The sequence below is a fragment of the Manis pentadactyla genome, chromosome 7 (assembly GCF_030020395.1).
Source record: "Manis pentadactyla isolate mManPen7 chromosome 7, mManPen7.hap1, whole genome shotgun sequence".
Lineage (NCBI taxonomy): Eukaryota > Metazoa > Chordata > Mammalia > Pholidota > Manidae > Manis > Manis pentadactyla.
The window spans coordinates 105,747,352-105,763,459 of NC_080025.1; the positions used below are offsets into that span (position 1 = coordinate 105,747,352).

Below are 16,108 nucleotides of genomic sequence, written 5' to 3' on the forward strand. Positions count from 1 at the left end.
TCAAGGGGTACAGAAGAGCTGTGGTGGTCACAGTGCCTCAGTATCCCTTTCTGTAAACTGTACATAACAACAGTATTCATACCTATAAAGTGGAGACAGTGGTACTTAAATCTTAAGATTTTTAATGTGAAATTGTTAGGAAAATAGATATGAGCAGCAAGGAAAGAGAATAAGGCCAGTAAAGCCCACTAGAAGGGACTCAAAGAGTTAACCAGTTAAAAATAGAAAGCTCAGGAGAGAGGATTAAAGATGCCAGCATGAGAGGTGAGACAGAGACCTCCTCCTAAAACCACATATAATATGAAAATATAATTAATACAACCAGTCCTGAAAAAGCAACAGGAAAGAAGGCTGCGCCAGACTGCGTAGACCTGCAGGTAAGAATAGACCTCACAGAACAGGATAACATACCAAAGCTGTGACCCAGCAGGACCCAAGCCCTTCCCCCACCCCAGCTAACTGGTGGGAGGAAGAAAAACAGAGCAAGGAGGGAGTGGAGGCCTGGGACTGCTGAATACCCATCCCTGGAGATCTGCTCTGGGAGCATGAACCTACATTGCATGGTGCTCTGGTGATAAGTGGGGTTGGAAAGCTAAGACAGGTGGAATACCTGGAGAGATGGAGATTCCAGATGCTTGTGGAAAACAAGGATTCATATCTGGCTAATCTTGGTGGGCAGTCTGAGAGACTTCCTAACAGCAAGAGGGCTGCTAAAGGAGCAAGGATTGAACAAAGCTTACTGCTCAGGAGAAAAGATAGGTAAACAAAATTGTCCCTGTGCACTCTGCCTAGCAGGTTGAGAACTTTCACGATCTTCAGGTGCTCCATCCCCTTGGCTGAGTATGCAGCTCCAAGACCCCCCCACCATGATACACAGCCTGCTGTGCCTTCCTCCCAGCTAGCCCATACCTGGCTCACAAACTGGCAGTCCCTAGCCTGGCATCAGGCCAGTGAGAGGGAAGCCCTACCCATAGCAGCTACAAATGAAAAGCATAGAGGCTTACACCTGTGTGTTTGGCCTAAAGGGTTCTGTCAGTGGAGATAGGCATAGCATCTGGGAAGCAAGAAACAGCTCTTTTATCCCCCCAGGCACCAGCACCATGACCCTGTGACCCCTGACATCACTCCAGGGGCTGAGTAGCTCCAGAGAGTAGAGCTTATGGGCACTAGAGGGCACCACATACAAATATGAAACGTCAAAGAAACCTGGTTCCAAGCAAAATCCCAACACCAGAAGAAGGATCGAGTGAGACTGAACTAATAAATCTTCCTGAAAGAGATTTCAAAATAAAAATCATAAACATGCTCCTGGAAGTACAGAAAATTATTCAAGAACTCAGGAACAAATTTAGGATGGAGATCCAATTGTTGAGGAACACAATGGAGAGTACTAAAAGCAGATCAGATATGGTGGAGGAGAGGATAAATGAAATGGAAATTAGAGAAGAGGAATGCAAAGAAGCTGAAGCACAGAAAGAAAAAAGAATCTCTAGAAATGAAAGAATACTGAGAGAACTGTGTGACCAATACAAATGGAACAATATTTGTATTATAGGGTTACCAGAAAAGAAGAGAAAAAAAGGGATAGAAAGTGTCTTCAAGGAAGTAATTGCTGAAAACTTCCCCAGTCTGGGGAGAGAGAATCTCTCAGGCCATGGAGGTGCACAGATCTCCCAACACAAGGGACCCAAGGAGAACAACAACAAGACATACAATAATTAAAATGGCAAAGATCAAGGATAAGGACAGATTATGAAAAGCAGCTAGAGAGAGAAATAAGATCACATACAAAGGAAAACCCATCAGGCTATCATCAGACTTCTCAGCAGAAACCTGACAGGCCAGAGGGAGTGGCATGATATATTTAATGCAATAAAGCAGAAGGGCCTTGAACCAAGAATACACTATTTGGCCAGATTATCATTTAAATTTGAAGGAAGGATTAAACAATTTCCAGATAAGCAAAAGATGAGAGAATTTAACTCCTACAAACCATCTCTACAGTGTACTTTGGAGGGACTGCTATAGATGGAAGTGTTCCTAAGGTTAAGTAGCTGTCACCAGAGGTAATAAAAAGGGATAGACAAAAAGAGTACAGATTATGATACCTAATATAAAGAATGGAGGAGGAAGAAAAGGAGGGGAAAAAAAAGAACCTTTAGATTATGTTTGTAATAGCATACTAAGTGAGTTAAGTTAGACTCTTAGATAGTCAGGAAGTTAACCTTGAACCTTTGGTAACCATGAATCTAAAGCCTTCAATGGCAATAAGAAAATACCTATTGATAATCACCCTAAATGTAAATGGTCTGAATGCACCAATCAAAAGACACAGAGTCACTGAATGGATAAAAAAACAAGACCCAACTATATGCTGCCTACAAGAGACTCACTTCAAACCCAAAGACATACACACACTAAAAGTGAAGGGATGGAAAAAGATACTTCATGTAATAGGGAGAAAAAAGCAGGTGTTACAGTACTTGTATCAGACAAAATAGACTTCAAAACAAAGAAAATCATGAGACAAAGAAGGACCTTACATAATGATACTTGGGTCAATCCAACAAGAGGATATAACCATTATAAACATCTGTGCACCCAACACAGGAGCACCTATGTATGTGAAACAAATAGTAACAGAATTAAAAGGGGAAATAGAATGCAATGCATTCTCTCTAGAAGACTTCAACACTCACTCACTCCAAATTACAGATCAACCAGACAGAAAATAAGTAAGGTGACAATGGCACTGAACAACACATTAGAACAGATGGACTTAACAGACATCTACAGAACTCTCCACCCAAAAGCAGCAGGATACACATTCTTTTCAAGTGCACATGGAACATTTTCCAGAATAGACCACATACTAGGCCACAAAAAGAGCCTCAGTAAATTCAGAAAGATTGAAATTGTACCAACCAGCTTCTCAGAACACAAAGGTATGAAACTAGAAATAATGCAAAGAAAACCAAAAATCCCACAAACACATGGAGGCTAAACAACATGCTCCTAAATAACCAATGGATCAATGACCAAATAAAAACAGAGATCAAGCAATATATGGGGACAAATGAGAACAATAATTCAACACCGCAAAATCTGTGGGACACAGTGAAGGCTGTGCTAAGAGATATGTATATTGCAATACAGGCCTGCCTCAGGAAAGAGGAACAATCCCATATAAGCAGTCTAAAGTCACAATTAATGAAACTAGAAAAAGAAGAACAAATGAGGCCCAAAGGCAGTAGATGGAGGGACATAATAAAGACTAGAGCAGAAATAAATAAAATCGAGAAGAATAAAACAATAGAAAGAATCAATGAAAGCAGGAGCTAGTTCTTTGAGAAAATAAACAAAAAAAGATAAACCCCTAGCCAGACTTATCAAGAAAAAAAGAGAGTCTACACACATAAACAGGATAAAAATGAGAAAGGAAAAATCCCTACAGACACCACAGAAATACAAAGAATTATTAGAGAATACGATGAAAAATTATATGCCAGCACACTTGTTAACCTAGAAGAAATGGACAACTTCCTAGAAAAATACAACCTTCCAAGGCTGACCCAGCAAGAAACAGAAAATCTGAACAGACCAGTTACTAGCAACAAAATTGAATTGGTAATCAAAAAACTATGTAAGAACAAAATCCCTGGACCAGATGGCTTCATTTCTGAATTTTATCAAACTTTTAGTGAAGACCTAATACCCATTCTCCTTAAAATTTCCAAAAATAGAAGAGGAGGGAATACTTCCAAATTCATTCTATGAGGCCAGCATCACCCTAATACCAAAACTGGGCAAAGACACCACAAAGAAAGAAAATTACAGACCAATATCCCTGATGAACATAGATGTAAAAATACTCAACAAAATATTAGCAAACTGAATTAAAAAATACATCAAAAAGATCATCCATCATGATCAAGCTGGATTCATCCCAAGGATGCAAGGATGGTACAACATTCAAAAATCCATCAACATCATCCACAATATCAACAAAAAGAAGGGCAAAAACCACATGATCATCTCCGTAGATGCTGGAAAAGCATTTGACAAAATTCAACATCCATTCATGATAAAAAATTTCAACAAAATGGTTATACAGGGCAAGTACCTCAACATAATAAAGGCCATATATACAAACCCACAGCTAACATTATACTTAACAGTGAGAAGCTGAAAACTTTTCCTTTAAGATTGGAAACAAGACAAGGAAGCCCACTCTCCCCACTTCTATTCAACATAGTTCTGGAGGTCCTAGCCACGGCAATCAGACAACACGAAGAAATACAAGGCATCCAGAGGGCAAGGAAGAAGTTAAACTGTCTCTGTTTGCAGATGACATGATATTGTACATAAAAAACCCTAAAGACTCCACTCCAAAACTACTAGAACTAGTATCTGAATTCAGCAAAGTTGCAGGATACAAAATTAATACACAGAAATCTGTTGCATTCCTATACACTAATGATGAACTAGCAGAAAGAGAAATCAGGAAAACAACTCCATATACAATTGCATCAAAAAGAATAAAATACCTAGGAATAAACCTAACCAAGGAAGTGAAAGACCTATACTCTGAAAACTACAAGACACTCATGAGAGAAATTAAAGAAATACCAATAAATGGAAACACATCCCGTGCTCATGGATAGGAAGAATTAATATTGTCAAAATGGTCATCCTGCCTAAAGCAATCTATAGATTCAATATAATCTCTATCAAAATACCAACAGCATTCTTCAACGAACTGGAACAAATAGTTCTAAAATTCATATGGAACCACAAAAGACCCCAAATAGCCAAAGCAGTCCTGAGAAGGAAGAATAAAACAGGGCAGGATCTCACTTCCCAACTGCAAGCTCTACTACAAAGCCACAGTAATCAAGACAATTTGGTACTGGCCCAAGAACAGACCTATAGACCAATGGGACAGACTAGAGAGCCCAGATATAATCCCAAGCATATGCGGTCAATTAATATACAATAAAGGAGTCATGGACATACAATGGGGAAATGACAGCCTTTTCAACAACTGGTGTTGGCAAAACTGGACAGCTACATACAAGAGAATGAAACTGGATTATTGTCTGTCCCCATACACAAAAGTAAATTCAAAATGGATCAAAGACCTGAATGTAAGTCATGAAACCATAAAACTTAGAAAACAACAAAGGCAAAAATCTCCTGAATATAAACATGAGCAACTTTTTTCTGAATATATCTCTTCTAGCAAGGGAAACAAGCAAAAACAAACAAGTGGGAAGGACAAAAAACCATATAATCGAAACTAAAAATCTTCTGTACAGCCAAGGATACCATCAACAGAACAAAAAGACATTCTACAGTATGGAAGAATATATTTGTAAATTACATGTCCAACAAGGGGTTAACATCCAAAATATATAAAGAACTCACGTGCCTCAACACCCAAAAAGCAAATAACCCGATTAAAAAATGGGCGGAGGATATGAACAGACAAGTCTCCAAAGAAGGAATTCAGATGGCCAGCAGACACATGAAAGGATGCTCCACATCACTAATTATCAGGGAAATGCAAATTAAAACCACAATGAGATATCACCTAACGATACTTAGGATGTCCAGTATCGAAAAGACTAAGAACAGTAAATACTGGTGAGGATGTGGAGAAAGCGGAACCCTCCTACACTGTTGGTGGGACTGTAAATTAGTTCAACCATTGTGGGAAGCAATATGGAAGTTCCTCAAAAAACTAAAAATAGAAATGCCATTTGACTTGGTAATTCCACTCCTAGGAATTTACCCAAAGAATGTAATTTATCGTATTCAAAAAGACATATGCACCCCTATGTTTATTGCAGGACTATTTACAATAGCCAAGATATGGAAACAACATAAGTGTCCACCAGTAGATTAATGGATAAAGAAGAGGTGGTGCATATACATAATGAAATACTATTCAGCAATAAGAAAGAAATCCTACCATTTGCAACAACATGGATGGAGTTGGAGGATATTATGCTCAGTGAAATAAGCTAGGTGGAGAAAGACAAGTACCAAATGATTTCCCTCATTTGTGGAGTATAACAATGAAGCAAAAATGAAGAAACAAAACTGCAAGAGACTCACAGACTCTAAGAAGGGACTAGTGGTTACCAAGGGGGAGGGATGGTGGAGGGTGGCTGGGGAGCGAGGGAGAAGGGGATTGAGGGTATTATGATTGGCACACATGGTGTGGGGGGATCATAGGGAATACAGTGTAGCACAGAGAAGGCAAATAGTGACCCTGTGGCATCTTACTATACTGTTGGATAGTGCAAAAGGGTATGGGGGGGGCATGATAACATGGGTGAATGTAGTGATCACATTGGTTTTTCATGTGAAACCTTCATAATAGTATATATCAATAACACCTTAATAAAAAATATATATAGACTAGCATTTTATTAGCAGTAAAATATTTAAATTGTGTTCTATTTATTTAGTGGATTAGCTATTAATGAATTTTATATCTATTTCTATATTTTAATGAATTCATAATTGTACGAATAATACATGTTTATTGTAAAAAAGAAAATCAGATTACACAAATAAGGAAAGAAGAAAAAAAAAGCTGTCCTTATCTCTACCTTAAGGCAGTTTTGATTTTATATATATATATATAAATATTTTTATTGAAACATAGTTGATAAACAATTTTATATTGGTTTCAAGTGAAGAACATAGTGATTTGACAGTTACATACATTATTAACTGCTCACCCCAACTAATGCAGTACTATCTGGTGGACTGCCTATTTGAATGAATGTTGTCTGTAGTGTTGCATAGATTCTTTTTCTCATAATTACCTTTAAGGATTTACTAAAAAGATATGTTATTTATAATGCTCAGATGACATTAAGGAAGCTTTGCTTGTGGCATGCACATTCCCTTGATGTATGCCCAGGGCTTATAAAGACTGGATTCATTATTTATTTGCTGTGTTTATTATATTTATTTGTAGAAATAGTTGTCCTTTAAAAATTTTATTTGCAATTTCCATAATTTTTATGTTTAACTTAATTTTAAGTTGTATGTAATACCCACATTGTTTAAATTTAGTATGAGACATTTACTGAATCTAACTCTATATATAACATTTTTGGGTCAGTTGTATATTCCTGTGTATTGTTTCTCTTTCTAAGTGTGTGTGTGTGTGTTTATATATAGGAAAAAAATAGGAAAAGGTGATAAATGCCTTTTACTTAAGAGAGACCTGAAAACCACTTTTCTTAAAAAAGGTATGCCCTTGCATTATGTCAATTAATAATGAAATGTATCTGTCTCATATACTAGTAACTAGACCAAGTTGTTCCATACCAAAGTTGCAATATAGAAGAGGGTTCTCAACTCTGGTTGTACATAATTATCACTTGTGGAGCTAAAAAAAAAAATCAATACCTAGCACTACCTCTAGAGACTGAGACTCTGTTGGTGTACCAATGCTTCCTGGGCAGGTGACTGATAAATCTTGCTTACAACACAAGCCAGCCATTTGGACGAACTCATCTCAAGAAGACTGTTCAAAGCGGCTGGGACTTTTAGGAGACAAAATCCAAAGAGGAAACACGCCCAGTGGAAGTCAGCTCTTTAAGCTTTTTCTTTAATAGCCTGAAAATGATGTCCCTTAATACTGTGGCCCAGTAAGGATCCTTTGGCCTGATAGTTTCTACTGATGCTTCTCTTTGGGGGAGTGAGAGAAGTCCTGGCCTTTTTTTTTTTTAACCCATATCCACTCTATTTCCCAGGCAAACTATTACACCAGCGTTCTTATATATTGATTCTAATTGGTGTAAGGAGGCTTTTCTTAGCATTATGCAGCAGCACCAGTTTGGAAATGCGTCAGTCAGGAGTGCCATTCTTTGGTATTTTCTAGGATTAGTTATATCATATATTTTTGTATTAAGCCATGGAAGAAACTGTAGTGCTTTGATATGTATCTTGATTAGTAAATGTCTACCTAGTAAGGAAATCTTTAGAGAATAATCAACTTGTACAAAAGATAATATGGAGGATAAGATCCATAATTCATCATGCCACATCTATATATGGAAAGAAGAACAAGCACATGTTTTGATAAAACATCTTTAATAGCTTTATTGAGATATAATTCACATACCATACAATTTAATCACTTAAAGAGTACGATTCAGTGATTTTTATTATATCTGCAGTTGTGAAACCATCACAGTTTCATTTTAGAACATTTTTGTTCTCTCATTAACTGTCATTTCCTGTTCCATTCTTCCACTCCACACTCCCATCCCTCAGCAACTACTAATCTATTTTCTGTCTCTCTAGATTTGAGGTCACATGGTAAATTTAATTTTTAAAGAAACTGTCAAAACAGTTTTCTCAAGTGGTTCTCCCATTTTACATTCCCATCAGCTATGTGTGAGGGTTCTAGTTTCTCCATATTCTTACTACAACTACTTTAGTCTGTTCTTTTGGTTATAGCATTTTAGTGTATGTGTAGTAGTATCTTGTGGTTTTACCTTATATTTAGTAGTGATTAAAGGTATTGAACAATTTTTCATGTGCTTCATGGCCTTTCCTAGATCTTCTATGGAGAAAAGTCTGTTTATCTCCTTTGCCCAATTTCTAATTGGGCAACTCATGTTACATGTTATGTTTTGTGACTACTCATTTTTCCTCAGATGATATTTCCTAACTATTTGCTAGTGATTTTTTTAAGTAGTTGTGATATTCTATCAATTTGGATAAAATGTAATTTTCTATTCATAACACTTTTTACTTCCCTAGGTCACATTGCAGAGTCGAGTGGCATTGCAAAAAGCCAAATTATCAATCTACGTGCAGCCACCTTTAGTACTGACCAGTGATCAGTTCACGTTTGAATGTATAGGTAATTATTTTGTTTTGACCTAAAGTCTGTTATGAAGGGAAACTTACTTTAATTAAAAGTTTTGTTATTAGTTTCTTTATTTCATGGCTGTATTTCTTGTCTGAGTAGCGAGACCGGTTAACTTCTTAAAATAAATGATTGTGTTGTTTTGCTAATATTTTTGCTCCAAGCGTCAAGCATGAGTGATGCTTTTTTTTTTTTTTTAGGAAAATTCAGTGAATGGTTGTTGAGCTGAAGTAATTACAGATGTCCAAGTGCTTTCCTTAACTAGATGGACCAGTAATTGTACTTAAATACTATAATTTGGAAGTCTTTCCTTATTGGTGTTTCTCTAGTGAGCTGTTTATTGAATGGGTAATGTTCGAAGAAAGAATATTGACTTTGGAGTCTGGCCTGAGTTTGAATCCTGGCTCTGATATTTACTTGATGTGTTACTTTGAGCAAGCTATTTTAGTAATAATTACTTGGACCCTCAGTTTTTTAATCTGCAGAAAGGGGATAATCATATCCATCTTACAGGGCTGTTTTGAGGATTTAATTAGAAAATGAATCTACATAAGGTATCTGTAATACTGCCTAAAATAGTAGAGGGGTTGTAAATGCAACTCATTGCATAGACTCTCTCATCCCCTTCCACTTACATCCAAATTGTCATTAGTCCTGCTAAAATGATTTCTAAGTTATCTTTCAAATCTCTTTCTTTCTTTGTTTATTGCTTCTGTTCTCTGGATATTCTAAGTCTTATTCATGAAGCCAAGAACATCTCTCTCTATCTTGCCTTTGTATAACCAACCCTTACCTGAGTGCCTGGCAGATATTAGGGACTCAGTAAATATTAAATATTCATTGAATGAATGAATGAATGAATGGTTGAATGTTTGAAGTAAATTTGTGGGTAGATCATATTCAGGCATTGGATTATCACTTCATTTTCTAATTTTCCACAATACTTCAAATTTGTCTTCATAAAACACATTCTGAAAATTTTATTTTTCCAGTTAAAAACATCTTATGGCTTTATAATGCAGGTTGGCAGTTAAATACATGAGTACAGAAGGCTGTGCACAATATGCTTAAGTAACTACCATTGTAGTTATCTCCAGTCTAATCCCCTACTTCCATTTTCCCTTACAGTCTCTGCTCTGGCCATGATGAAGTACCAATCCCACTCCTAAACTCTCTTGTCCTTTGGTGTACCTTTTTTCTGTTTATGCTGCCAATTCACCTGAGTAAAGAGAAACAGTGGTGTAGAATGTTAGGCACTCTTGTTCTGGAGTCTGTTCCCAGTTCTGCATTAGCTAGATGACTTTGGGCAAGCTTCATCATCTCTCTGTAGCCATATTCCTCATGCAAAAAAAATGAGGACAATGATAGTACCCGCCTTGCAGGGTTGTTGTGAAGATGGAAGGTATTAATCCATAAAGTGCTTAGGACAGTAGCTGACATGCAGTGTTTGCCTATTTAACTGTTGTTAATAACAGCTGTACAATATAATGTAACATATTACTTTCACACTGCTTGCAGCACCAGAGATGACTAGAGCAGTAGCCTTTTCTATTTTTGCGAAAGGAAATTATACACCACCAGAATTGGAAGGAAATGCTGTTGTTTCTTATTCCAGACCAACAGGTAAACATACAGGTGTCACAAATTTACAATCCTAATCACTCCTCTTAAATTATTGGAGTTATGAGTTAAATGTTTAAATGTTTAAGATGGGAAAACACATTGTAAAATATTACATGAAAAAATATTTTTTTCTAGTATTAAATAGAATTGTATATCCAAATTACTTTTATGTGTTATAAATAATTAGGATAAGTGTATTTAGCTGCTTTCCACCTATAATGTTTGATTCTCTTTTCAATTAATGGCAAATATGATATATTTTAATCCCACTAGAAGAATGGTATCTAGTCATACTTCATTTATTTGAACTAAGGATAAAAGTCTAGTCTGAATTAGTGAAAAAGACTATTATGGATACTCAAACATTAAGGCAATATTCAGAGTTTCAGACACTGTTTCAGTGATCAAACTCCTCGGTATCTCATGTGTTAAAATATCTAAGGACAGATCTACTGAAATTTGATTTGTATTTATTTAGAGAACTCTTTAAAAAAAGTTATCTTTAGTCCAGTTGAGATTCAATTATTATAAATTTTAACTTAGTTTGGTCAAATTTTATAGTTTTTTTCCTCTTTAGTGAATCTTTCATAGTAACAATTTGACAATCAATCGATTCATAGAGTAAGAATAATCATCGCTTAAAAAAATTAAAAGTGTAACTGATTACAGGGTATTTCAGCAATATTGCATTTGTTTTTAAAACATTTCTATAGTTTTCTTAGTTTTAAAAGATTTAAAGATGGTATTCATCTTTTTTTTTTCCTCTACTGATGCCAAATTTGCTTATTGAGCAATGTTTTTAATAATGGTAGTTTTTATTTTGCCTAAGTGATTTTTCTGGCTTCTGCATTGACAACTCTATGCTCTTAGATGATTTTATAACTTTAGTACTTTTTCAAATTTGCTTCTTCTGCTTTGTAAGTTATTTTGCTTTAAATTGTTTAAAAATTCATTTTTAGCCAGAAGTGACCACTTTAATCATTTCCCTATATTTTTAAAATTTGGGGTTGTATAAATATTTCATGTTTAAATGGCTTTCAGAAAGAAATATAAAACTTCCATAAGGGATCAAGGAATGATGGACTTTTTAGTTGGTTTTATATCTGAAAAGAATATTGAAATTTTCAATGTTGTTTTAATTTAAGTTGTGAAATAAAAATGTAAAAATATTTGGCTGAAATGTATAGGTCATTTATCATTAATTGAACATCTCAATAACTGTAGGCATTTTTATGCTTTTTATCCTTGTTACACTTTGAAAATATAGTCATAGGTATTGATACCTTAACTCAATTATTTCATTTATTTTCAGAGAAAAGTAGAGACAATGATCAAAAATAAATTTAAAATAGAGAAATGGCTTACTATAGCTCATGGACAAAATGCATAAAAATTCATTATGTTATAAAATAGTCCAAGTTTATGGCTGCACATACCATTTTTAGCTACTACATTAAGTAGATTGTAATTATTGATAAACCTAAGAGCATAGGCATTAATTGGTTGAATTAATTAGAAATTAACGTAAAAAAAGTATATAAAAGTAAAAGAAAAGCAAGACAAGCCAAAAATCTAAAAAAAGGCATTACTTCACGGTAGTATCTTCTGACTGAAATTATAAGGAAGACTAACTAGAAATACTAATATTATATATTTGGTCTTTCACTCATCTTTCAACAGTTAATGCTCTTGATTCCATTTACATTTGAGTCTTGTTTGCTGTTTGGCTAGGTCATGTTTCTTTACCTCATTTACACTGGAATAACACACTCATGGACTTCTAAGAATACAAATGCAAATACATTATTAGATTTGACTTATTCATGTTATACTCTTCAATTGTGAACTGGCTTATTTTTATTGGTGGGTCATTTAAAACATTTGCAAGAATCTTGAAACTTTTAATTTATATTTTTAAGCAGATTGTATTAAATGTGTGTTGTGATTTTACCAGAGATAATTTGTGCATTCTTTCTCTTCTATCCCTTTTTGCATTGCCTCTGATGGGTAGATCGAAATCCTGATGGTAAGTAAAAAGATAATTTAGAACAAAGTGAATTTCAGATCTGAAATTGGTCAATGTTTTAAATTGGCATTATACCATAAATAAACTTTGGACTCCTATTTTAACTATAGAAACCTCTTTAGTATGATTCAATGTCTTGATCTAGCTATGGAGAGGATTGTGGATGATTTCTCTCATAGAAACTTTATTATTCACTGTTGTTTGAAGCTCCATGACTTTTTTGGAAAAAAACCAAAACCCACCCCCCTAAAAAAAATGACACAAAACCCCCAAAGATGTCACTGACTACTTATTTTTGGAAGTAATTGGTGATTTGCCTGTGTGCTCTATCATATGTTACTTAAAGAAAGAGTAGGGAGAAGAACAGTGTTTGTCACTGAATTCTAAATCATTTTTTTCTATATGCCCCAAAAGATCCGCCTCTTTCTCCAATCAGAATGTCAGGAGTCCTTATTCTGTGGGCCTATTCCTTGTCTTGTTTGGAATTTGTAGGGGGTGTCATTAAGGGTGTGACTCCTTGAAATCGCCTGGAACAATGTTAATTTTTACCCACTTTGTTTTCCCCAAATCCTTTGTTTACGACTGCTATAATACTTAATATAATATGAATTTTATTAAGTTTGTTCCTTAGGTTCCCCTAGGAGAATTTGAGTTCCTTGAGAGCAGGGTTCAAGAACTTATCTTTGAGTTGCACTTATCAGGGTACTCTAACAGACACTCTAAAAGTCTCTCCTATTTTATTTTTCTCCTAGACACAGTCTTAATTTGGTGGTTTATCTTAGTTTATTAGTTATTTTATGATAAATATTAGATAACATTAATGAGTAGTAATTAAATAAATAAAATAACTTAAGTATAGTTTCACGGGATGCCAATAGTTTGAGTTGCACAGTATCTGGTAGATGAAAATGTATTTACATGATAAAAATTCTAAAAGAAGTGTTTAGCTTAATAACATAAAACATATTTGTCAGATGGGACTTAGGCTATTAAAATATAACCTATTGTTCATAATAAATATTTGCATTTTACTTTGCAAGATTGTAGTAACTGATGAGATTTTGTACTTTATAAAATACCATATTGTCATTTAAATGATTTAAGTTTTAAAAAATCAGAAATGTTGCTGTTGAAAGAAATTTATTCCCTCTTACTGTAAATGCAGCCCAGACCATGAGAAGTCACAGTAAATGGAAATTTTAGTATTTAAAAGCTAAAGCTGGTTTTAATAATCTCATGATATATTTTAAAATTATAATTAAGCTTTAGGGAGTAGAGTTGAAATATTCAGCTTCACCTAGTTGGCATGAAAATAATATGTTGCCACTTAGATCTCACTTACCCACAAGGCTTCATATTTCAAAGGCTATTCCGTTTTATTGGCCTGATCTGTTCAGGCTCTTTGCAGATAAGCAGTCCTGTTTTTACATGTGGAAAAAGAGAAGCAAACAAGATTTTATGTTGTCCCGTAAGAGTTAGTTTCCATTATTTCTGCATTAAAGTTACATGACATGGGTAGTGTAAAACATGACTGCAGATGGAGCACAGTACGTAGCCAGACATAACAGGAAGGGATCGAGGAAGTTCTGGCTACCAGACATTGCTGCTGCTTTGGGGTTCCTTGTTTTCAGTGTGAAATGACTATAGCAGGCTCCTGGAAAGAATTCTATAGGCATTATATGGATGTATTATTCTACTCTGATATATATGTTCTTTTTTCTTTTTTTTGAAACACATTTTGGCTTCCCTTTTGACAGTGATCCTGGACTCTTGGGTGTGCCAGGTGTGGTTAGGGTTCCCTTCCTGGAGAAATTGTTCTGTCAGGAGTGGTTTTGATGTGAATTTTTTTCTCTAAGTGTTAAATAATTTTGTGATTAATTGCACCATAGTAGATGTGACTCTTCATTTCCTATAGTAGGTTGGAAGGGGAACTGTTTAAAGGAGAGTGATTATATTTGGTAAAAAACTGCAGACCAGAGTCAGTCTGATGAACGAGTAGGCCAGTATTTTGAGTATTATAAATAACCATTTTTTTTTCTTTTCTCTCAGCATAACTAACAGTCAGAGTTGAATAAGCCACATATAAAGACTGTTGTACCAACTACATAGAGAAAATATTGTAGGCAAAGTTAGGCTCAATTAGGCTCTTTCAACTAAGTTGAAAGCTATTCTACTGGCAACTTTGAAAACTCTAAATACACGTAATTCTTTCCTTACTGATACACACATGTATATATTCACACCTACCTCTATGTGTCTCCGGCTTCATGTTCTTAGAATCATGGCCTGAAGAGTAATTGGTAGCCAGATTTACATTTCAAGTTACGTTTCAAGCTTCTCAAGAAAACGTAGATCTCAATAGAAATGTGCCTCTGATAAAACCCATGTTTAAATACTAGAGATTGTATTTTCAAATGCTTGGGTTTTAATTTGACTGGAAGTAATATAAAATACTGGCATTCTTCATTTTTCTTTTTGAAGATGTGGTTTCCTAAAACTGGTTTCTAAAGGATTTCATATTTCTTTTTTCTCCTAATGGTAAAACCTTTAAAGCTGCCATCATTTAAAAAATAGCCGTAATCATTTTATTAAGTATGAGTGTCATCATTTTTCAAAGTAATGCTTTCCAAATGTCCTATGAAACAGGTTTACAGTTCTTGGAGAGAAGAGAAATTCTGGAGGAGTTCTACAAATCTTAGCAATCAGACCATTGCCCTAGTGTGTGATATTGTCATTAACTGACCTAACTGAATTCTGATTTGAGTTATAATGTATTTCCCTTCTTGGGTTTATTAGTGCTTGCAATCCATTTGTTTCAGTTTCTAAAAACATACGTACACCCGCAGTTTCTTTAGCTTTGAGTTCTTGGAGGTGTAGGGTAGTACTCTCCAAATATATAGACTCAGTAACATAAGGCCAGTGTTGTTGATCATGATTAATTGTTTTACCACAAATTTAATCAGTACCTAGACCAAGTGAAGAGCCACAGTTTGAACAGTACAGTTTTATAAGAACATTTACAGCCAATTTTGTTTGAACAATTAGCTCAGATTTTGGTTGAAAGTTCATAGGAGATAGCTTCTTTTTTGTGCATATACAGATTTGTCAGAAAATGAAGCATTTTTTTCTGTTTTTCATTAAAGAATGAAGGAAATGGAAATTGGTTTCAGTTTCCTTGTTTTGTCCAGACTGTACCTATTATTGAGGCTATAATTTATGTATTGTGGAGGAAACATAGTAGGTATACTTCCATAATTTGAGGGTATATGGAATATATAAAGTTGGAGAAATAATGCTTTCTAATTTTTTTGTGGTGATATTGATAGTTGGGGTTTGAGTAGTAGCTTAGGTCACGTTACCATAATATTTTGAGTCAAAACATTTCATCATTGTAAAGTACAAATACACATGCCTCTAAAACCTCAGAGAATGTGAGGAAGTAATACCCTGGGACTTTTCTGAAGAGACACCAGTTATAATTTGCATCTAGGATTCCACAAGAACTGAATTTAACATCTGTTGGTTATGAGCAGAAAATGAGCTATGTAAAATTTGAT

The 16,108-nt window shown here is 34.9% G+C and overlaps 1 protein-coding gene across 4 annotated transcripts in view; it reads left to right on the forward strand.

The window, feature by feature from the left end:
* BBS9 (Bardet-Biedl syndrome 9) overlaps positions 1–16,108 on the forward strand; it is a 426,494-nt gene that overhangs the window by 198,176 nt on the left and 212,210 nt on the right. For all 4 annotated transcript variants that reach the window (XM_036897491.2, XM_036897488.2, XM_036897492.2 and 1 more), the window contains 3 exons: positions 8,794–8,896; positions 10,421–10,525; positions 12,537–12,551. In XM_036897491.2, coding sequence (XP_036753386.2) covers positions 8,794–8,896; positions 10,421–10,525; positions 12,537–12,551 — 223 coding nt within the window. The remainder of the gene's footprint in view (positions 1–8,793; positions 8,897–10,420; positions 10,526–12,536; positions 12,552–16,108) is intronic.